The 24,317-nt window shown below is 49.8% G+C and overlaps 1 protein-coding gene across 9 annotated transcripts in view; it reads left to right on the top strand.

Annotated features, from left to right (window-relative positions):
- Window positions 1-9,957, top strand: part of LOC311513999 (uncharacterized protein) — a 32,388-nt gene extending 22,431 nt beyond the window's left edge. The window contains exons 1-3 of one of the 9 annotated variants that reach the window (XM_084616247.1): window positions 2,131-2,214; window positions 3,418-3,498; window positions 4,699-9,957. In XM_084616247.1, the coding sequence (XP_084472373.1) occupies window positions 6,010-7,371 (1,362 nt within the window). In that variant the 5' untranslated portion in view covers window positions 2,131-2,214; window positions 3,418-3,498; window positions 4,699-6,009 and the 3' untranslated portion in view covers window positions 7,372-9,957. The other 8 variants (XM_084616249.1, XM_084616244.1, XM_084616245.1 and 5 more) reach the window with 8 other exon arrangements.
- Window positions 9,958-24,317: the final 14,360 nt, after the last annotated feature.

Raw genomic sequence — 24,317 nt, 5'->3', positions numbered from 1 at the left:
AGCAAAATAATGTAGAGTCCAATGATGCAGCTTGATTCAACACTTACCTTACTAAACAACACACAAGACTTTTTAGTGAAATACAGAGAAAATGGACTCGAAGCACAGGTTACAGCAAGAGAGCTTGCACAGTTCCCTCGGTGCAGAATCAAAACTTCCATGTCTGAATGTGACACAAGTTTCAAGGGAGAAACGGCAAGTGGAATATGAAGGAGCAGATGAGCCCATAGATGATCCAGAAAAGAAATTTGAGGTTGAAGTTTTTAATGTTGTGATGGATAAAGCAATATCTGCTGTTGATGAAAGGTTCAATACCTTACAAGTACACCATGAACAGTTTGGATTTTTGTATGACATAACTAAATTCAATGAAATAAGAAAATAAGAGCAGCAAATTACAAAGTGCAAGAACCTAGAGAGCCTCCTGAAGCACAGTGATAGTTTTGATTTAAATGGACTTGACCTGTACAAAGAATTGAGTACATTGTCATCAATGTTGCCACATGCAAAATCAGTGGTGGACATAGAATCATAGAATATCAGGGTTGGAAGGGACCTCAGGAGGTCATCTAGTCCAACCCCCTGCTCGAAGCAGGACCAATCCCCAATTTTTGCCCCAGATCCCTAAATGGCCCCCCTCAAGGATTGAACTCACAACCCTGGGTTTAGCAGGCCAATGCTCAAGCCACAGAGCTATCCCTCCCACCCACATTGTACAGTTTATTCATACCAGCAAACTTGTTGACATATATCCTAATGTGTACATTGCCACTCGCATTCTACTGACAATTCCTGTAACAGTAGCATCAGGAGAACTGACTTTCTCAAAACTAAAACTCATTAAAAACTATCTCAGTTCTAAATGAGTCAGGAACGCTTGACTGGTCTTGCTATCCTTGCAATAGAACAAGACATCACTTTGTCTTTGTCATATGATGGCATTATTACTGATTTTGCAGCCAAAGAGGCCAGAAGGATTGCTTTTAATTAAAAACAAATCCTTGTTTCAATACCTCTTCATAGAAATTTTCAGTAAAATGTTGACAAATTTAAAAAAATTTATATTATTTGCATCATTCTGTCATTAAATCAGAATTTTTTCTATAGTACTACTTCTTGAGTGCAAGTATAGTCCGTCAGCATTACAGTGTGCTTAATTACGTTAAACTGTTTTTAATGAAGTGCATGTGGCAAGTTTTCCAATACTGTAAGCTTATGTTTGTGTTGCTAAGAGTAAGTAGGGCATGGGGCACCAGTTTAATAATCCCACCTAGGGCACCGTAAATCCTAAGGATGGCCCTCCCTTCAATCCTGTATTCTAGTTGTCTAATAAATGCCAGCTCGTTTTGAAAAAAGCTGTCAGGTTTTGCTGAAAATGCCTACTGGTTTCATCACCTTCTAAAGAGATGAAGTCACTACCAGGAGTCTGAAATCATTTGGACTCACTGGAGAGCCACGATGAGAAAAACAGGTGCTGCCACCCGAAGGCCTGGAGCTGTTGGGCTTGCCCTGGGAGGACTCTGAGCCTACATGAAAGGGGACAGTCCCAGAGAGGCTATGTTTTATTTCTTTTCAGCAGGGTTTGCAATTTCCAAAGCTGACATGATGTCCCAGCTGGAACAAGGAAAAGAGTCATGGGTCCCAGATCTCCAGGGATCTGAGGAAAGAGAGATGCTGAGAAGTGCCTTCACAGGTGAGGAATTATTAAACTAATTCAAACACTGTCAGTGGCCAAAGCTGTGATACTCTACAAACACCTTAGGAGTTCTCTGAGTTCAGGGTTGTCCCCAGCAGGTGCCAGAACTTCAGGGCAGATCTCACTTATGGCTTCCTACCCACCCAGACTGACACCAGGGAGTAGCTTTCCCCCCATCCCACTGAGTGTCTGGGTGGAATGTGGAGGCAGAATTGATCCCACTGAGTGTCTGGATGGAATATGGAGGCAGAATTGATCCCCTCCTCCCCACTCTGGGGAAAGTGTTTGGGGAAATTCAGCTCCTGATTTTTATTTTCCATCTCTCCAACATTTACTTTGGTTTGCTGTCCCCGTCTCCATCCCTCTGTCTGAGGTTTCTCTCTTTACGCCAGCAGGTGATGGGATAATGGGTAAGAACGAGGAGCAGAGTCCTCACCAGAAAGATGCTGAGCAAGTGAAAGCACGTGGAGCATCATCACGAAGGTCCAAAGGGAATGTGTCCAGGAGCCATGAGCAGGGTAAAGCCTGTGACAGGCAGCACAGGCCAGAGAGGCAGCAGGGAAACAAACCACAGGAGAAAGTTGGTAAATCCATTAATTGTCAGGGAACTCAAAAGGACCTCAAGGAAATCACCAGTCAGCAGAGAATCCTCAAGGGGAAGAGAAAAAATACATGCAGTGAGTGTGGGAAAAACTTCAATTACCGCTCAGGCCTTATTAGACATGAGATAATCCACACAAAAGAGAGACCCCATGAGTGCTGTGAGTGTGGGAAAAGCTTCAATCAGACCTCAGCCCTTATTAGACATCAGCGAATACACAGAGGAGAGAGACCATACAAATGCCATGAGTGTGGGAAAAACTTCCCTGACAGCTCAACCCTTATTAAACATCAGAGAATCCACACTGGGGAGAGACCTTATGGATGCTGTGAGTGTGGGAAAAGCTTCACTCAGAGCTCAGCCCTTATTACACATAAGAGAATCCACACTGGGGAAAGACACTATAAATGCTGTGAGTGTGGGAAAAGTTTCACTCAGAGCTCTGCCCTTATTACACATCAGAGACTTCACACTGGGGAAAAACCCTATGAATGCTGTGAGTGTGGGAAAAACTTCACTGACAGCTCAGCCCTTATTAAACATCAGAGAATCCACACAAAGGAGAGACCCTATGAGTGCTGCGAGTGCGGGAAAAGCTTTACTCAGAGCTCAGACCTTACTACCCATCAGAGAATCCACACAGGAGAGAGGCCCTATGAGTGCTGTGAGTGTGGGAAAAGGTTCACTCAGAGCTCAGACCTTACTACACATCAGAGAATCCACACTGGGGAAAGCCCTTATGAATGCTGTGAGTGTGGGAAAGGCTTCACGCAGAGCTCAGCCCTTATTACACATCAGAGAATCCACACGGGAGAGCGACCCTATGAATGTTGTGAGTGTGGGAAAAACTTCACTGACTGTTCAGCCCTTCTTAAACATCAGAGAATCCACACCGGGGAGAGACCCTATGAATGCTCTGAATGCGGGAAAAGCTTCACTCAGAGCTCAGCCCTTATTACACATAAGAGACTTCACACAGGAGAGAGACCCTATGTATGTGCTGAGTGTGGGAAAAACTTCACTCGGAGCTCCGCCCTTATCTATCATCAGAGAATCCATAAGGGAGACAAACACCATAAAAACCTTGTCTAGGGATGTTGAAAGATTTTTTTTTTTTTAGTTAATACTTTTGCTAATTCCCGCTGTGACCTTTAAGGCTGTTTGCATGATTTGCTTCACCATCATCTTTCAACTCTCCCAGGTGAGTTGCCCACTTTTGCCTTTTGCCACTCATCCTTCTATGGGGTGGATTCTGTGGTCCTTTCTATCATCTCCATTGTCCTATGAGTCATGGAAGTGTGTGTCCTTTACCAGAAATGTGTATCAGCCCCAGGTGGAGGAGATAGGGGTGACCTTATGTAGCTACATTGGGATAGAATCTACCTGGGCCTCATCACTGTGGAGTTAGCAAGAATTAGCAATCATGATGTAAATACACAACAATTCTTTCAGTAAACAAATAGCCCATGTATAGTGGCCAGAGATATCTAGCATGTTTCCTCATGACCTGCCCTAAACTCCATCACTTTTCTTAGTCTAAACTGACCTGGAGCATCTCAATTATACTGTTCCTCCCACTGCAAAGTTACTCTTAGAGTCACCAAGTTCCCTTCTGGGGACAGATTGTCTCAGTTGCAGTTGTTCTCAAGTGGCCTTGTGTTGCGCAAAACAGCAGTTATTCTTTGTACCGTTATTCTCATTTAAAATATATTTGAATATAATGAAGAGCAGAAACATGGGCACACACACACACACAAGTGTCATTTCAACCTCTATGACAGTGGAAGGATAAAGGGTGACTCAGAGGGAGTCCCTGCTTCCCATCACCCCAGAACTGTTACCTTCACTCTGAGCCATGCACATTTTATCTTCTTCATATTCTACCCCTCCACCTCTCCAAAAATCAGGTAATGCAGTATTTTCAGCTCTCTGTGCTTGGGAATGCTGCTTTGATTTGTTTGATTTAAATAAAAAGAAAAGGAGTACTTACAATTTGGAAATTGGACACAATTAACTTAGGCTTGAATAGAGACTGGGAGTGCTTGAGTCATTATACTAAGTGAAACTATTTCCCCTTGTTTATTCCTCCCCCCCCCCGACTCTTCCTCAGACGTGCTTGTTAACTCCTGGAAATGTGCTGGAAATGGCCCACCTTGATTATCACTTCAAAAGGTTTTCTCTCCCCCCACCCCACTCTCCTGCTGGTAATAGCTCATCTTAAGTGATCACTCTCCCTACAATGTATATTTTTTCATGGTCTGTGTGTATATAAAATCTCCTCACTGTACTTTCCACTTTATGCATCCGATGAAGTGAGCTGTAGCTCACGAAAGCTTATGCTCAAATAAATTGGTTAATCTCTAAGGTGCCACAAGTCCTCCTTTTCTTTTTGTGAATACAGACTAACATGGCTGCTACTCTGAAACCTGTCGTTATGCAAGGCACTGCATTTAGCCGTATGGAGTGGAAATCTATCAACTTCATGAAAAAACTTGTACAGATACAGACAGACATCATCTTTCTTTCCAAATGCAAACAGATGGACATCATACCAAAAGGACTGAAGGTAAAAAATCCATTACAATCTACATACCACACAGACTATGCTGACAGCTTGTGCCACACGCTCTCAAAGAAACTGCGGAACCACCTGATCAACATCCTCTACAGCAAACAGGGAGAGATTAAGAATGAGCTCTCAAAACTGGATACTCTCATAAAAAAACAACCTTCAACAAAAACTTCCTCATGGCTGGACTTTACTAAAACTAGATAAGCCATTTACAACACACACTTTGCTTCTCTACAAAAGAAAAAGGACATTAAATTATCTAAACTACTACATGCCACAAGGGGCCACAGCAAGGGTTCCCTTAACCCACCCAGCAATATTGTTAATCTATCCAACTATACTCTTAACCTAGCAGAAGAATCTGTCCTATATCAGGGCCTCTCCTTCTGCCCCTCCACCCCCACGAACATGATACAGTTCTGTATCCTAGAATCCTATTTTCGACATCTCCGACTCAAGGAATATTTCCAACACACCTCTGAACAACATACTAACCCACAGAGACCTTCCTACCAACACTACAAAAAGAAGGATTCTAGGTGGACTCCTCCTGAAGGTCGAAACAGCAGACTGGACTTCTACATAGAGTGCTTCCGCCGACGTGCACGGGCTGAAACTGTGGAAAAGCAGCATCACTTGCCCCATAACCTCAGCCATGCAGAACACAATGCCATCCACAGCCTCAGAAACAACTCTGACATCATAATCAAAAAGGCTGACAAAGGAGGTGCTGTCATCATCTTGAATAGGTCAGAATATGAACAAGAAGCTGCTCAGCAGTTCTTCAACACCACTTTCTACAAGCCATTACCCTCTGATCCCACTGAGGGTTACCAAAAGAAACTACAGCATTTGCTCAAGAAACTCCCTGAAAAAGCACAAGAACAAATCCACACAGACACACCCCTGGAACCCCGACCTGGGATATTCTATCTACTACCCAAGATCTATAAACCTGGAAATCCTGAGCGCCCCATCATCTCAGGCATTGGCACCCTGACAGCAGGATTGTCTGGCTGTGTAGACTCCCTCCTCAGGCCCTACGCTACCAGCACTCCCAGCTATCTTTGAGACACCACTGACTTCCTGAGGAAACTACAATCCCTTGGTGATCTTCCTGAAAACACCATCCTGGCCACTATGGATGTAGAAGCCCTCTACGCCAACATTCCACACAAAGATGGACTACAAGCCGTCAAGAACACTATCCCCGATAATGTCACGGCTAACCTGGTGGCTGAACTTTGTGACTTTGTCCTTACCCATAACCATTTTACATTTGGGGACAATGTATACCTTCAGATCAGCGGCACTGCTATGGGTACCCGCATGGCCCCGCAGTATGCCAACATTTTTATTGCTGACTTAGAACAACGCTTCCTCAGCTCTCGTCCCCTAACGTCCCTACTCTACTTGCGCTACATTGATGACATCTTCATCATCTGGACCCATGGAAAAGAAGCCCTTGAGGAATTCCACCATGATTTCAACAATTTCCATCCCACCATCAACCTCAGCCTGGTCCAGTCCACACAAGAGATCCACTTCCTGGACACTACAATGCTAATAAGCGATGGTCACATAAACACCATCCTATACCAGAAACTTACTGACCGCTATTCCTACCTACATGCCTCCAGCTTTCACCCAGACCACACCACACGATCCATTGTCTACAGCCAAGCTCTGCGATACAACCACATTTGCTCCAACCCCTCAGACAGAGACAAACACCCACAAGATCTCTTTCAAGCATTCTTACAACTACAATACCCACCTGCTGAAGTGAAGAAACAGATTGATAGAGCCAGAAGAGTACCCAGAAGTCACCTACTACAGGACAGGCCCAACAAAGAAAATAACAGAACCCACCTAACCATCACCTTCAGCCCCCAACTAAAACCTCTCCAACACATTATCAAGGATCTACAACCTATCCTGAAGGATGACCCATCACTCTCACAAATCTTGGGAGACAGGCCAGTCCTTGCATACAGACAGCCCCCCAACCTGAAGCAAATACTCACCAGCAACCACACACCACACAACAGAATCACTAACCCAGGAACCTATCCTTGCAACAAAGCCCGTTGCCAACTGTGCCCACATATCTATTCAGGGGACACCATCATAGGGCCTAATCACATCAGCCACACGATCAGAGGCTCATTCACCTGCACATCTACCAATGTGATATATGCCATCATGTGCCAGCAATGCCCCTCTGCCATGTACATTGGTCAAACTGGACAGTCTCTACGTAAAAGAATAAATGGACACAAATCAGATGTCAAGAATTATAACATTCATAAACCAGTCAGAGAACACTTCAATCTCTCTGGTCACTCGATTTCTGACCTCAAAGTGACTATCCTTCAACAAAAAAACTTCAAAAACAGACTCCAACAAGAGACTGCTGAATTGGAATTAATTTGCAAATTGGATACAATTAACTTAGGCTTGAATAGAGACTGGGAGTGCTTGAGTCATTATACTAAGTGAAACTATTTCCCCTTGTTTATTCCTCCGCCCCCCCCACCCCCCAACTCTTCCTCAGACGTTCTTGTTAACTCCTGGAAATGTGCTGGAAATGGCCCACCTTGATTATCACTTCAAAAGGTTTTCTTTCCCCCCACCCCACTCTCCTGCTGGTAATAGCTCATCTTAAGTGATCACTCTCCTTACAATGTATATTTTTTCATGGTCTGTGTGTATATAAAATCTCCTCACTGTACTTTCCACTTTATGCATCAGATGAAGTGAGCTGTAGCTCACGAAGCTTATGCTCAAATAAATTGGTTAGTCTCTAAGGTGCCACAAGTACTCCTTTTCTTTTTGCGAATACAGACTAACACGGCTGCTACTCTGAAACCTTTGATTTAAATCAGACTCATGGGGGGCAGGAGATGGAAGTGTCACAGATACAGAAGGGGAATTCAAATGGGTCCCAAACACAGTGTGATCATTCAGATCATTTTCATCCTAGTTTCCATTTATTGACAAAGCCACTTATGGGAAGGTTGGCTGTGGGTCACCCCGACCCCCACTCCATTATGATGATGCTAAAAACATTTGTAAATAACACAATTTAAGAATGAGACAGCGCTCAATGAATCAGGTTTAAATGGACCAGTGGAGAATGGGATGGGAGAATCTCTTGTCCTGATTCTCAGCCATCAGAAGTAACCTGCTTTGGAATTTCACTTCACCTGAAAATTAAAGTATCTTGTACCTCTCTCTGATCTGGATTTTCCATCTTTCCTGAAGGCTGTTTGGTCATAGAACTGGATATTAATTTTGGTTCACAGAATGTACCTCAGATTTTGTGAGGACTTTGAGACAAATGATCATTTGCTAATGTCATCATGTCTTAATTGCATTTTAGTTGCTCCTTGCCTTTCTTCTTGACATGGAGAAAGTTCAAATGCAGTTCAGTCAACAGGAGAGGACTCTCCAATCTACTGGACATGCTAACAAAGAAACAGTAGTGTTTTTAAACCTCCACTCAGAAATGGTGACCAACAGCATGCCCCACACTGTGCTACTAAAAACCGAAGTAACTGCCTGCAATCACAGTGTTGTTCAGTTGTTTAGGTCAATATTGTCTCAGATGATCCACAGTAAGTGACTTGTGACGAGGCAAAATGTCCATGTTTTTGTTTCCCAAAGAATCTGTGATCCTGGCCCTACAGGAAATTACTCCTGAAGATATCCCCTAGCTAATCCTATAATCTGTGAAATGCTACTCTTAATGATACAGATGCGGAGAAACAGATATGACTTTTTTGTAGGTGTATCAAATGTGTTTAAAATAAATTCAGTATTGAATGTGAGATACTGCAGGGAATAACTATTTTCAAATAGAAACTCCATCTCTGGTAGCTTACAGGGAGTCTGACCCAGACCCATATCTAGTTTCTAATTTAGACTAGTGCCACCATATTAAAGAACTAAACTGGGCATGTTTGGGGAACCTGTTCCTCACTTACACTGCTGACATTCTGCAAGGTTTGGTAAAGAATTCTCCACTGGAGAAGTGCAAAGTTACCCTAACCAAGACCAAGGATTTGGCAAGAACTTGAGTAGAAATAGTAGGCACATAGTTGTTGGTTTTCACCCCAGAAAAGGAAGCTGTGGTGAACTATGGCCCAGGTAAAACTGTTTTTGGAATACCACTCCCTAGTTCAGTAGCACGGATTACAATCCCAAAGGATGCCATGGTTAGATTGGGAAGAATTGCCCTTTGCTATTTCAATCCAAAGTTTCATGAGGCAAAGACAGAGAGTCCTTCATAGGACATTCCTTCCCCATGGAGCCCAAACTGGCTGCCTGAGTGGGTAACAAGGACTTTCAGGCTGTAGAAATGATGGTGACCAGTCAGGCAATGAATGTGTCGGGCTCCAATTTCAGACCACAGGATACTCGCATGCTGAGTCCTGATTCTCTGGTTTTGTGTCTGACGCGACGGCTACACAATAAAGCTGATGTTGGTGCAGCTGCACTGATGTAGCTGTGCTGGTCTAGCATTGTTATTACAGACGCGCTCTGCCAAGGAGAGAGAGCTCTCCCGTCGGACTTGATTAGTCCAGCCCCCGCAAGCGGCGGTGGCTACGTTGGCAGGAGAAGCGCTCCCGCTGACGTAGCGCCATCTACACAGGGTGGTGTATGTATGTTGCTCACCAGTGTGGATCTTTCACACCCCTGAGTAACGTAGTTATACTGATAAATGTCTTAAGTGTAGACCAGACGTCAGTTTTCTCTTGTGTTTTGTGCATTAATATCATTTCTCCTCTACCTCCTCCTACTTTTAAAGATTAAAAAGTGTGAAAAGAAGAGAGAGGTGTTTTTCCTCATGATGCAAACATTCCCACCTAGGAGACTCCTTCCACCAGCACACATGGCAGAAGATCCAGAGATATATGAACTCACAGAAGTGGGAGGCACCTGCATTGGGACAAACCACAGCTTGACCCAAGGGTTCAGTTGTTAGCAATGGAGATTAAAAGAAAACTAACATATATGACAAGAATTTGTGATCTTTGAATATGTTATTGTTACCAATGAAAATTAAAATTATAGCTGAAGTTATTGGTTAAAGAGTAAGAGACTAATTATGTGATCATCTGAAAGAGAAGCAGATAGTGAAATAATCAGCTGAGGTACAGTGGCTAACTCTTGTAACACAAATAAAAAAGAACAGTAAATGAGATGTGTCCCTGCAATACCAATGCAAACTGCATACTTACCGGAGGTTCCTTGCCCCACACCACGCTCGCCCATTCTGGAGTGCTGCAACTGGATGGACTGCTCTGGGGTTACAAACAGCTCCTGGCTTGCCACAACAATGGATTCCCCCACTCACCTGTCCCCCATTCTCATCCTCCTCTTCCTTGTCCAAAACTTCCTCTCCAGGGTTGCCTGCAGCGGCCTCTGATTCCAACTCCTCTGATATATCCCCGGGACTCTTGGGGAAGGGGGTGTCACTGCAGACGATAGCATGCAGCTCCTTGTAAAAGCAGCATGTCTTCAGTGACTGCTTGCCTCCCTTGCCTTCTGGTATGCCTGCCACAACTCCCTGATGTTCACGCAGCACTGCTGCAGGTCCCTCTTGTAGCCCTTTTCCCCCATGCCCCGAGCAATCTGCTTGTAGATGTCCAGAGTTCTACAGCTTGATCAGACCTGTGCCTCTTCTCCCACAGGCCCAGGAGATCCACCACCTCCTCTGTACTCCAGGCTGGACATGTTTGGAGCGTGTAGCCGGCATGCTCAGCTGGGCAGTTGCCAGGTGAGCGCTCCATGCTGAGCAAACAGGAAATGGAAATTCAAAAAAATTGCAGTCCTTCAAACAGGGGAGGGGCTTATTCCTGTGTACCTGGCTGCTGGGCAGCAGAGTTCAAATTGGTGACCAGAGCAGTCACAGTGGGGCATTGTGGGATACCTCCTGGAGGCCACTTCAGTTGACATAAGCAACGCAGTGTCTACAGTGGTGCTGTGTCGACATAACTACATCAACTTAAGCAGGACACCTCTCATGGAGGTGGCATTTTAAGTCAATGTAGTCGGCAAATGACATCAGCGGGAAAGACACTCTAGTGTAGATGCCACATTATTAGCTTGACATAAGCTGCCTTATGTCAACTTAACTCTGTTGAGCCTGAGCCCTGGTCTACACTATGACTTTAGGTCGAATTTAGCAGCGTTAAATCGATGTAAACCTGCACCCGTCCACACGATGAAGCCCTTTTTTTCGACTTAAAGGGCTCTTAAAATTGATTTCCTTACTCCATCCATGACAAGTGGATTAGCGCTTAAATTGGCCTTGCCGGGTCAAATCTGGGGTACTGTGGACACAATTCGATGGTATTGGCCTCCGGGAGCTATCCCAGAGTGCTCCATTGTGACCGCTCTGGACAGCACTCTCAACTCAGATGCACTGGCCAGGTAGACAGGAAAAGAACTGCGAACTTTTGAATCTCATTTCCTGTTTGGCCAGTGTGGCAAGCTGCAGGTGACCATGCAGAGCTCATCAGCAGAGGTGACCATGCAGAGCTCATCAGCAGAGGTGACCATGATGGAGTCCCAGAATCGCAAAAGAGCTCCAGCATGGACTGAACGGGAGGTACGGGATCTGATCGCTGTATGGGGAGAGGAATCCGTGCTATCAGAACGCCATTCCAGTTTTTGAAATGCCAAAACCTTTGTCAAAATCTCCCAGGGCATGAAGGACAGAGGCCATAACAGGGACCCAAAGCAGTGCCACGTGAAACTTAAGGAGCTGAGGCAAGCCTACCAGAAAACCAGAGAGGTGAACGGCCGCTCCGGGTCGGAGCCCCAAACATGCCGCTTCTATGATGAGCTGCATGCCATTTTAGGGGGTTCAGCCACTACTACCCCAGCCGTGTTGTTTGACTCCTTCAATGGAGATGGAGGCAACACAGAAGCAGGTTTTGGGGACAAAGAAGATGATGATGATGATGAGGTTGTAGCTAGCTCACAGCAAGCAAGTGGAGAAACCAGTTTTCCTGACAGCCAGGAACTGTTTCTCACCCTGGACCTGGAGCCAGTACCCCCCGAACCCACCCAAGGCTGCCTTCTGGACCTGCCAGGCGGAGAAGGGACCTCTGGTGAGTGTACCTTTTAAAATACTATACATGGTTTAAAAGCAAGCATGTGAAAGGATTAATTTGCCCTGGCATTCGCGGCTCTCCTGGATGTACTCCCAAAGCCTTTGCAAAAGGTTTCTGGGGAGGGCAGCCTTATTGCGTCTTCCATGGTAGGACACTTTACCACTCCAGGTCAGTAACACGTAGTCAGGAATCATTGTACAACAAAGCATTGCAGTGTATGTTTGCTAGCGTTCAAACAACATCGGTTCTTTAGCTCTCTGTGTTATCCTCAGGAGAGTGAGATATCATTCATGGTCACCTGGTTGAAATAGGGTGCTTTTCTTCAGGGGACACTCAGAGGTGCCTGTTCCTTCTGGGCTGTTTGCCTGTGGCTGAACAGAAATGTTCCCCGCTGTTAGCCACGGGGAGGGGGGAGGGTTGAGGGGGTAGCCATGCAGTGGGGGGAGGCAAAATGCGACCTTGTAATGAAAGCACATGTGCTATGTATGTAATGTTAACAGCAAGGTTTACCCTGAAAGAGTGTAGCCACTGTTTTATAAAATGTGTCTTTTAAAATACCGCTGTCCCTTTTTTTTCTCCACCAGCTGCATGTGTTTCAATGATCACAGGATCTTCTCCTTCCCAGAGGCTAGTGAAGATTAGAAAGAAAAAATAACGCACTCGTGATGAAATGTTCTCTGAGCTCATGCTGTCCTCCCACACTGACAGAGCACAGACGAATGCATGGAGGCAAATAATGTCAGAGTGCAGGAAAGCACAAAATGATCGGGAGGAGAGGTGGCGGGCTGAAAAGAGCAAGTGGTGGGCTGAAGACAGGGCTGAAGCTCAAATGTGGTGGCAGCGTGATGAGAGGAGGCAGGATTCAATGCTGAGGCTGCTGGAGGATCAAACCAGTATGCTCCAGTGTATGGTTGAGCTGCAGCAAAGGCAGCTGGAGCACAGACCGCCACTACAGCCCCTGTGTAACCAACCGCCCTCCTCCCCAAGTTCCATAGCCTCCACACCCAGACGCCCAAGAACGCGGTGGGGGGGCCTCCGGCCAACCAGCCACTCCACCACAGAGGATTGCCCAAAAAACAGAAGGCTGGCTTTCAATAAATTTTAAAGTTGTAAACTTTTAAAAGTGCTGTGTGGCATTTTCCTTCCCTCCTCCACCACCCCTCTTGGGCTACCTTGGTAGTCATCCCCCTATTTGTGTGATGAATGAATAAAGAATGCATGAATGTGAAGCAACAATGACTTTATTGCCTCTGCAAGCGGGGATCGAAGGGAGGAGGGGAGGGTGGTTGGCTTACAGGGAAGTAGAGTGAACCAAGAGGCGGGGGGGTTCATCAAGGAGAAACAAACAGAACTTCACACCGTAGCCTGGCCAGTCATGAAACTGGTTTTCAAAGCTTCTCTGATGCGTACCGCGCCCTCCTGTGCTCTTCCAACCGCCCTGGTGTCTGGCTGTGCATAACCAGCAGCCAGGCAATTTGCCTCAACCTCCCACACCGCCATAAACATCTCCCCCTTACTGTCACAGATATTGTGGAGCACACAGCAAGCAGTAATAACAGTGGGAATATTGGTTTCGCTGAGGTCTAAATGAGTCAGTAAACTGCGCCAGCGTGCCTTTAAACGTCCAAATGCACATTCTACCACCATTCTGCACTTGCTCAGCCTGTAGTTGAACAGCTCCTGACTACTGTCCAGGCTGCCTGTGTACGGCTTCATGAGCCATGGCATTAAGGGGTAGGCTGGGTCCCCAAGGATAACTATAAGCATTTCAACATCCCCAACAGTTATTTTCTGGTCTGGGAATAATGTCCCTTCCTGCAGCTTTTGAAACAGACCAGAGTTCCTGAAGATGCGAGCGTCATGTACCTTTCCCGGCCATCCCACGTTGATGTTGGTGAAACGTCCCTTGTGATTCACCAGAGCTTGCAGGACTATTGAAAAGTACCCCTTGAGGTTTATGTACTCGCTGGCTTGGTGCTCCAGTGCCAAGATAGGGATACGGGTTCCGTCTATGGCCCCACCACAGTTAGGGAATCCCATTGCAGCAAAGCCATCCACTATGACCTGCACATTTCCCAGGGTCACTACCCTTGATATCAGCAGATCTTTGATTGCGTGGGCAACTTGCATCACAGCAGCCACCACAGTAGATTTGCCCACTCCAAATTGATTCCCAACTGACCGGTAGCTGTCTGGCGTTGCAAGCTTCCACAGGGCTATCGCCACTTGCTTCTCAACTGTGAGGGCTGCTCTCATCTTGGTATTCATGCGCTTCAGGGCAGTGGAAAGCAAGGCACAAAGTTCCATAAAAGTGCCCTTACGCATGCGAAAGTTTCGCAGCCACTGAGAATTGTCCCAGACCTGCAACACTATGCGGTCCCACCAGTCTGTGCTTGTTTCCCGAGCCCAGAATCAGCATTCCACAGCATGAACCTGCCCCATTAGCACCATGATGCATGCATTGGCAGGGCCCATGGTTTGAGAGAAATCTGTGTCCATGTCCTGATCACTCACGTGACCACGCTGACGTCGCCTCCTCGCCCGGTATCACTCTGCCAGGTTCTGGTACTGCATATGCTGCTGGATAATGCATGTGGTGTTTAATGTGCTCCTAATTGCCAAAGTGAGCTGAGCGGTCTCCTTGCTTGCCTTGGTATGGCGTCCGCACAGAAAAAAGGTGCGCAACAATTGTCTGCCATTGCTCTGATGGAGGGAGGGGCGACTGACGACATGGTTTACAGGGTTGACTTACAGGGAATTAAAATCAACAAAGGGGGTGGCTTTACATCAATGAGTATTTCAGGCAGGACTTCACGGAGGGTTCCAATAAGAAATGGTGCACCTAAGTAATTGTTCTTATTGGAACAAGCAGGTCGGTCTGGCCTCTGATTGATACATGGCTAGATTTACCTCGCTGCACCTTCTCTGTGAGTGACTGCAGTGTGACCTAGAGGAATGAGACCTAGACGGGGGAGGGGGAGAAGCAAATGAGTACAAAACAAATCTGGTCTATTTCTTGTTTTGATCCATTCCATCTATCTTTTACATCTTTGGCTGGCAGCAGACGGTGCAGAAGGACTGCAAGCCATCCACATCTCTTGGCTGCTCGGCAGAAGATGGTGCAGTAGGACTGCTAGCCATCCTCATCTCTTGCCTGCCTGGCAGAAGATGGTACAGTAGGACTGCTAGCAATCCGTATTGCCTGCCTGCTCACCATAAGATGGTTCAATAGGACTGACTGCAGGCCTAAAGAGAATGACCTGGTCAAGTCACTTCTAATATAGTCCCTGCATGCATGTCTGCCCAGGCACTCCTGGCTGATGAGGCCAGGAGCACCTCGGACATGACGATGACAGTTACTAGTCCTACTGCACCGTCTGCTGCCACAAGGCAAGGGGTTGCTGCTGCTGTGTAGCAATGCAGTACCATGTCTGCCAGCACCCAGGAGACATACGGTGATGGTTGCCTGAGCGGGCTCCATGCTTACCATGGTATGGCATCTGCACAGGTAACTCAACAAAAAAGGCGCAAAACGATTGTCTGCTGCTGCTTTCATGGAGGGAGGGAGGGAAGGGGGGCCTGACGATATGTATCCAGAACCACCCGCGACAATGTTTTAGCCCCATCAGGCATTGGGATCTCAACCCAGAATTCCAATGGGCAGCCGAGACTGCGGGAACTGTGGGATAGCTACCCACAGTGCAACGCTCCGGAAGTCAACTCTAGCCTCGGTACTGTGGAAGCACTCCACCGAGTTAATGCACTTAATGCACTTAGAGCATTTTCTGTGGGGACACACACACTCGAATATATAAAACCGATTTCTAAAAAACCGACTTCTATAAATTCAACCTTATTCCATAGTGTAGACATACCCTGAGTGTCCCAGTTCTTTTGTTTGCAAAGCAAAGATATCACATCGGTCAGGAGATGTCTCAATAATGATAGCTTTTCTGGGAATTTGTTTCAAATAACTATTTTTATGGCTGCTGAGGCCCCTTTTCTTTTTGAGGAGGCCCCTGCTGTTAGAGCACAGCTCTTCAACCCTAAGGCCTGATTATGGAAATGTCTGCAAAACTGGCCTTGTTTTTCTTTCATTTCTGAGTGTGTGTGAAGGCCGTGTGGGTGCAGGAGGGCATAACGCTCCAGCCAGGTGCAAGCATCCTCCTCCCATACCACATCTGTGAGGAAAAATATGGTCACCGTCTTCACCACAGGCTTGAAAAGGGGGATGGCGACTAATCCCCTGACATCTGCCGCTCGAGTGGCTCCCTCTGCTCGGACACCTGCAAGTGGCGCCAGTCTCAAGTTGGGTCCAAGGACACTGTGGGGCTGACCAAGAGGTACTGCTCACCGCTGGGTCAGTGCTCCCCCCATAAGGGCATTTCCTTAGCTGGGTGAATAATCCCTCTGACTGTAGCTTTCCAACACCTGGGGGCCCACCGCTACCCCTCCCTAAAGAGAGCTCAGTCCCCACAAGTGCCCCCAAGGCGGTGTGAACAGCTCCTGGTGCTCCACTCCCCAGCTCCACCAATTCCACTCTCTTCCCCCTAGTCTCCTGACAACTCAGGCCCCAGCTTGCTTTCTGCTTTTTGTTTATTCAAATATCAGAGCCAGTAGAAAACACAATTATTCAAAGCAAAATTAAATCACAGACAGTAATGAGACTGAAACACCCACCAGGGATAGGTAGCAAGCAAGGGATCCCAAGGTCCCACCAAGACTTAAACTTGAATTGCAAGATTCAAAGCCCTAAATGCTGGCCCTTACACCGTGGAACTGCCATGAAACCCCTCGACCTCTTCTGGCAGGGAGGACATTGTTGGGACAATTTTGTGCATCCTTTATTCAAGGCCTCTCTGGCCAGCCCTGCATTTGGTCCACAAGTCGGCCCGTTGCGCTTTGCTCCAGGCCCAGAGGCCTTTCTTCCTCCAGACTGCAAGGCCAGTGGACATATGAGGAGGGAGCCCCTTCAGTCCCAGGCAGTAAAGGGCCCTTCTTAGGAAAGGCCAAGTCCTGAAAAGGAAGGAGGAACATACCTTCTGAAGATCTTGGAGAATACCACACAGGAAGAAGCTCCATCTGCCTAACCAGGGATGTGAACACTGGACCCTCAGACTAAAAGTCTGATGCTCTATCAACTGAGCTAGCCAGGTCTGGATGCCAAATGGCCAAGCTGTTGTTGTCAAGAAAAAGAGAGGGGGAAAGACTGCAGAAAAACCGCTACTCTCACTCTCGTCACAGACCAAGCCGAAGGGCGGCCTCGCTGCTGTGGCTGATGCTGCTGTGAGGGCAGCCACTGTTGTCGCTGAAACCATCCTGCAAACACCTTCCACCTAGACACCCACTGCAAATCCCATAGGACGTAAGGTGGGAGTGGATGAACATGAGAGAGAGGAGGGGGCCCTCCTAATCTCCTCCCCCTTCCGCCACTGTTGGCCATCCCATACCTGGTGCTACACCCAGCAGGCTTGAAAACAATTTGGCCAGATTGAAAGAGTCGGTTGTGTTCTTTGTGGTTGCCCAGTCATTCCCCTCGGACCTGGCCTGCCCTCCAGCTCAGCCACCCACTGAAAACTGAAAAACAAAAAAAGTAGAGCCATAAAAGGCTTCAAAGCCCACCGTGCCCAAACCCCCCTTCTAATACAGCAGAAAGGCCACACTTCTCCTGACTAGCTAGGGACATCCTATTGCCCCACAAGAAGTGGAAGGCCATCATGTTCGGTCTCAGCAGCACTTGTGGAGCAGGGGGAAATACATGGCTGAGGAAATTCCCTGTGGCCAAAAGATAGTTCTTAAGCATGACAACCTTCAGGGGTAATGACAAGGTCCACTTATGGCACCAGACGAGCTGTTCCTCACAGGCTGGCAGCTCCTCACCTTGTCACCAACTGAACACTAGAAGGCCCAGCTCATCAACCTGCCCACTCTTGCAGCCCTCCTCTTCCACCCCGACTGACAGGGAGGAGTATTAAGCCTCCCTCCCTTAGGCCAGCCCTTCAGCATTCCTGGGGAACACCAATGCTGCCCAAGTGTCTTTGGGCCAGTAGGTCAACCAAGAGAGCTGCCTCCTAGGCCAGGCTGCAGCCCAGCATCAGGGCTCAGAGAAAATTCAGCTCGCATCCCTACCTACAGTACTTGAGGGACGGCCAGCCTTCTGGATCAAATGTCTCATCCTGCCCTCAAGTCACAACAGCTAGTGGGCAAAAGACAGGCTCCCATGTGTCATGGAGTGTGGGAGAATCCGGGCCCTGCACCTCTCTTCCTGGGATTCACCGTGACTCTCAGCCAGCCAGTAAAGCGGAAGGTTTATTGGACAATAGGAACACAGTCTAAACAGAGCTTGTGGGTACAACCAGGACCCCTCAGACAAGTCCTTCTGGGGTGCAAGGAACTTAGACCCCAGCCCTGGGGTTGTCTGCGTTCCACCACCCAGCACCAAACTGAAACCAACCCCCCCCAGCAGGCTCCCTCCTGCAGCCTTTGTCCAGTTTCCCGGGCAGAGGTGTTACCTCCCTCTCCCGGCTCAGGTGACAGACTCTCAGGTCTCCCATCCCCAGTGAAACTCCCCTGCCACATTCCCAGGTCAACACTCCCCCCTCCCTACTGCGTCTCATCTCTCCCCTCTTCGAGTCTGAACTGAGCGGGGTCACTCTGACCACTGACCTGGGGAAGTTCAGGGCCCCCTCTCCGGGACAACGCATCCACTATCGTGTTGGCACTTCCCTTCACATGGACCATGTCCATGTCATAATCCCGCAGGAGCAGGCTCCACCTCAGGACTTTGGCATTGGCTCCTTTCATCTGGTGTAGCCAGGTCAGTGGAGAGTGGTCGGTGTACACGGTGAAGTGTTACCCAAAGAGATATGGCTCTAGTTTCTTGAGGGCCCACACCATGGCCAGGCACTCCTTCTTGATGGCCATGTAGTGTTGCTCCCGGGGTAGCAACTTCTTGCTCAGGTACATGATGGGGTGTCTCTCCCCATTTCCATCCTCCTGCATTAACACCGCCCCCAGTCCCATGTCGGAGGCATCGGTGAACACCATAAAGGGCTTGTCAAAGTCTGGGTTTGCCAGAAGTGGGCCACTGACCAGAGCCTCCTTCAGCACCCTCCTGGCACTGCTCGGTCCAGACCACCTTGTCTGGTTTCCCCTTCTTGCATAGCTCGGTGGTGGGAGTATCTATGGCACTAAAGCGGGGCACAAACCTTCGATAGTATCCTGCCACCCCAATAAAGGCTTGGACCTGGTTTTTGGTGTGGGGAGCGAGCCAGTCTCTGATCACCTCCACCTTAGCTGGTTCCGGCTTTAGGCGGCCGCTCCCCACCCGATGGCCCAGGTAAGATACTTCAGCCATCCCCACCTTGCACTTCTCAGCTTTTATGGTCAGCCCAGCCTCCTGGCATCGGTCCAGCACTTGTCTGACCTGGGACACATGGTCCTCCCAGGTCTGGCTAAAGACACAGATGTCATCAGTGTACGCCACAGCAAAACTCTCCATCCCCCTCAGGAGCTGATCCACCAGGCGCTGGAAGGTGGCCAGGGCTCACTTGAGGCCGAACGGCAGGGTCAGGAACTCCTCCCAATTTGTCTAGGAGCTCATCAGGCCTGGGCATGGGGTAGGCATCAGATATAGTGATGGCACTGAGCTTCCGATAGTCCACACAGAACCAGACCGACCCGTCCTTTTTGGGGACCAGCACCACCAGTGAGGCCCAAGGGCTGGATCACCCCCAAAGCCAGCATGTCCTGGACCTCTCTTTCCAGCTCCTGAGCAGTTTTCCCTGTGACTCAGAAGGGGGAGCATCTTAACAGCGGGTGCAATCCTGTCTGCAGCCAGTGGACAGTCAGATTAGTGAGTCCAGGCTGGTTGGAAAACAGCTGTCGGTACGGATGCAGCACCCTTCTGATCTCAGCTTGCTGGGCAGGGATTAGCTGATCCGAGAGGGGAATTGTTTCCAGGGGGGAACCAGCTCTGGTCCCAGGGAATAGATCTACTAAAGGGTCATCTCCCTGCTCCTCCCACTGTCCACACACAGCCAACACCACATTCCCCCTGGCATAATATGGCTTCATCATATTCACATGGTACACCCGGCGGTGGTGCGCCCGGTTCGACAGCTCCACCACATAGTTTACCTCAGTTAGCTGCTTGACAACCTTGAAAGGGCCCTCCCAGGTGGCCTGTAGTTTGTTCTTTCTCACAGGGATGAGAATTATCACCTGATCCCTGGTGGCATAGGCACGGGCCTACGCCGTGTGGTCATACCAGGCCTTCTGCTTCCTCTGGGCTCTGGCCAGATTCTCCCTGGCCAGGCCCATGAGTTCAGCAAGTCTCTCTCGGAAGATCAGGATATACTCCACCACTGACTCTCCATCGGGAGTGGCCTTCCCCTCCCACTCGTCTCTCATCAGGTCCAGGGGGCCCCTTACCCTCCTTCCATATAACAGTTCGAAAGGCGAAAATCCGATAGACTCCTGGGGCACCTCCCTGTACGCGAACAGCAGGTGAGGTAAGTACTTGTCCCAATCCTGTGGGTGCTGGTTCATAAAGGTTTTCAGCATCATCTTTAGTGTCCCATCGAACCTCTCCACCAGCCCATTGGACTGGGGGTGATAAGCTGAGGCCCAGTTGTGCGGGACCCCACATTTCTCCCACAAGCACCGGAGCAGGGCCGACATGAAGTTGGATCCTTGGTCTGTCAAGACTTCCTTGGGGAACCCCACTTGGCTGAAAATGGTCAGGAGCGCATCGGCCACGGTGTCTGCTTCAATGGAAGCTAAGGGCACTGCCTCGGGGTAGCGGGTGGCAAAATCTACCACCACCAGAATGTATTTCTTCCCTGACCGGGTCGTCTTGCTGAGAGGCCCCACGATGTCCATGGCCACCTTCTGGAAAGGCTCCTCTATGATGGGCAAAGGTCTCAAAGCCGCTTTCCCCTTGTCCCGGGCCTTCCCCACCCTCTGACAGGGGTCACAGGATCGGCAATACTGCCGGACCGTGGTAAAGACCCCGGGCCAGTAAAAGTTCTGTAGCAACCTCTGCCGGGTGTGCCGGATTCCCTGGTGCCCTGTGAGGGGGATGTCATGGGCCAGATACAGGAGTTTGCGATGATACTTCTGGGGGACCACCAGCTGCCTCCTGATCCCACAGGACTCTACTTCCCTTGGGGGAGCCCATTCTCGATACAGGAACCCCTTCTCCCACAGGAACCTCTCCTGGCAACCTCTCCTCATGGTCCGTACCACACTGAGGTCGGCCAGGTCCCTGAGCTTCTGCAAGGAGGGATCTTTCCTCAGCTCGGCCTGGAACTCAGCGGCTGGGGAAGGGATGGGGCCCGGTTCCCCCTCAGTGGCCAGGTCTGAGGCCTCCGCCTCTCTGAGCCGTGCCCCTCGGCGCTCCCTCCCCATCAGGGTAGGGTCCTGCGCCTCCAGTGTGGTACCCTCCCCGAGGTCAGGGCGCAGTGCCCCTCGCCGGCTCTGGCTATGGGTCACCACCAGGGCGGTCTGGGGCTTGCTTGGCCAGTCCTCCAGGTCCCCCCGATCAAAACCACAGTGGGCAAATGGTGGTGCACCCCCACGTCCTTGGGGCCCTCCTTGACCCCCCATTTCAGGTGTACCCTTGCCACGGGCACCTTGAATGGGGTCCCGCCCACCCCCGTCAGGGTCAGGTAGGTGTTGGGCACCACCCGATCTGGGGCCACCACCTCAGGCCGGGCCAGCGTCACCTCCGTGCCCATATCCCAGTATCCATTGACCTTCCTCCCATCCACCTCCAGGGAAACAAGGCACTCGCTCCGCAGGGACAGCCCTGTGCCCACCCTGTAAACCGAGAACCCTGAGTCCAGAGCATCCAGCCCTCCGGAGGAGCTGGCCTGGGGTACTCTTCCCTCCTGAGCAGGTGGTAAGCTGGTAGCCCCCTTGCCTGGGCCGTCTGCCCCTGGTCTAGCTGGGTCCCTACCCAGTTAACCCTGGGTAGGTTGGGTCTGCTCAGTCTGTCCCTGAGCCTGGGGCACTGGGTCCGTACGTGGCCTCTCTGGCCACAGTGATAGCAGCTCAGGTCACGTTGGTCCCCTTGAGCGGGTTGGATGGTCCTGACGCCAGGCATTCCCCTTGGGAGGGGGTTCTCCACATTTCCCCCTGGGAGGTCCCATGGTGACTCTCTCTCTGCATCGTGGGGGGCCTGTTCTTTTGGAACTCCTCCCTGCTACCCCCTGACCGACTGTTCACAAACTCGTCGGCCAGCTGCCCTCTAGCTTTTTGTCCACCAACCGTAGCCTCAGGTCGGAAGGGCACTGTTCATACAATTGCTCCAGTACGACTAGGTCAAGTGGGTCCTCTTTAGCTTGGGCCCCAGCTGCCCACTTGCGGGCATATCCCTGCATTCGGTTGATGGGTTGTAGGTATGTGACCTCAGGTGTTTTATGCTGACTCAGGTACATCTCGGAGGTCAGTCCAAACTCAAAGAGCAGGGCCTTTTTGAACAGTTCTTAGTTCCCTGCCTCCGCCCCTTTCATTCGGCTGTACACCTCCATGGCTTTGGGGTCCAGTAAGGGGGTGAGAAACTGGAGCCTGCCTGCAGGGTCAACCCTGTGCATCTCGCAGGCATTCTCAAAGGCCGTCAGGAAGCTATCTATGTCCTCCCCCTCCTTCCGCTGGGCCAGGAAGCACTTATCAAAGCTCCTTGCAGTCTTGGGTCCCCCCGCACTCACCACAGCCGGGGCCCCACTGCTCCTCAGCCTGGCCAGCTCCAGCTCATGCTGATGTTGCCTCTCCTTCTCCTCCCTCTCATGCTGACATTGCTTTTCATGATCCTCCAGCTCCCTCATTTTCATCTCCCTCTCCCATTCCAGCCACCTCTGCTCCAGGGATGGGGAGCTCTGCCGGGAGGATCCCCTGCTGGCTGCTGGGGTCACGGGTGCCCTTGGTATTCGCTGGGCTTCCCCTAACCCCTCTCCTAGGCATAGGTAGGAAGGGTCTTGGGATGTCCTTGGCAGCAGTCTGACTCATCCCAGCCTGGTCAGGCCCCAGGGCCCACGCTGCGTCCACCGGGAGGCTTCCCTCAGGGACAGGGATCGGGTCATCCAAGCGATCCTTCTCCTCCAACTGGGCAATCAGCTGTTCCTTGGTGGACCTCCCAGTGTGCAGCCCCCTCTGCCTGCACAGCTCCACCAAGTCACTCTTAAGGCATTTAGCATACATCTCCCTGCTGGCCACTCCCAGGCCTGTGCAGCTTTCCATGGTTTCCAGGAAGAACCCCTAGGGTGCCGGTCCTTCTTGAGGTCACCACCTCTTTGCCAGGGTCGAGCTGCAGACTCCTCCACCCCTGAGACCGCTCGCTGCAATCCCCCGGGGGACCCTGTTACTGCAAAAGTCCTTCTCTCTGGTCACACACTCCCAGGGGTTAACCACCCCCTGAAACCGTCTCTCTCTGAATCTTCAGCATGCCTGGTCCCCATCAATCCCCCTTTGTTTTACTGCTCCCCAGTCACTTACTGCAGGAAGCGTCGTCCACGGGGTGCAGTACATCCCACAGCTGCCACCAGTTGTCACGGAGTGTGGGGGAGTCCAGGCCCTGCACCCCTCTTCCTGGGATTCACCGTGACTCTCAGCCAGCCAGTAAAGTGGAAGGTTTATTGGACAATAGGAACACAGTCTAAAACAGAGCTTGTGGGTACAACCAGGACCCTTCAGTCAAGTCCCTCTGGGGGGCAGGGAACTTAGACTCCAGCCCTGGGGTTCCCTGTGTCCCACCACAAAACTGAAACCAACCCCCAAGCCCCCAACAGGCTCCCTCCTGCAGCCTTTGTCCAGTTTCCCGAGCAGAGGTGTTACCTCCCCTTCCTCCTCTGGCTCAGGTTACAGGCTCTCAGGTCTCCCATCCCCAGTGAAACTCCCCTGCCACATTCCTAGGTCAACAACCCCACTCCCTGCTGCATCACACCATGTCATTTGAGAGAGCAAGATGAAGCCTTGGAAAACCCAATAGGGTTAGCTGGCTACCGAAGGACCCCAAGCTCCCACTGAGACTTGAACTTGGATTGCAGGATTCAAAGCCCTGAGTGCTGGCCCTTACAACATGGGACCAGCAGGGAACCCCTCAGGCTTTGTTGGCTTCCAGCAGAGAGGACATTGTTGGGACAATTTTTTGCCTCCCTCACTCATGGCCTCTCTGGTCAGCCCTGCATTTGGTCAACAAGTCAGCACGCAGCTCTTTGCTGCAGGCCCAGAGGCCTTTCTTCATCCAGACTGTGAGGCCAGTGGACATGGGAGGAAGTTGGCCCTTCAGTCCCAGGCAGTAAAGGGCCCTTCCTAGGAAAG

The sequence above is a fragment of the Lepidochelys olivacea genome (genome assembly GCF_965140295.1).
Source record: "Lepidochelys olivacea isolate rLepOli2 genome assembly, chromosome: 28".
Lineage (NCBI taxonomy): Eukaryota > Metazoa > Chordata > Testudines > Cheloniidae > Lepidochelys > Lepidochelys olivacea.
This window is presented reverse-complemented; position numbering and strand designations above follow the sequence as displayed.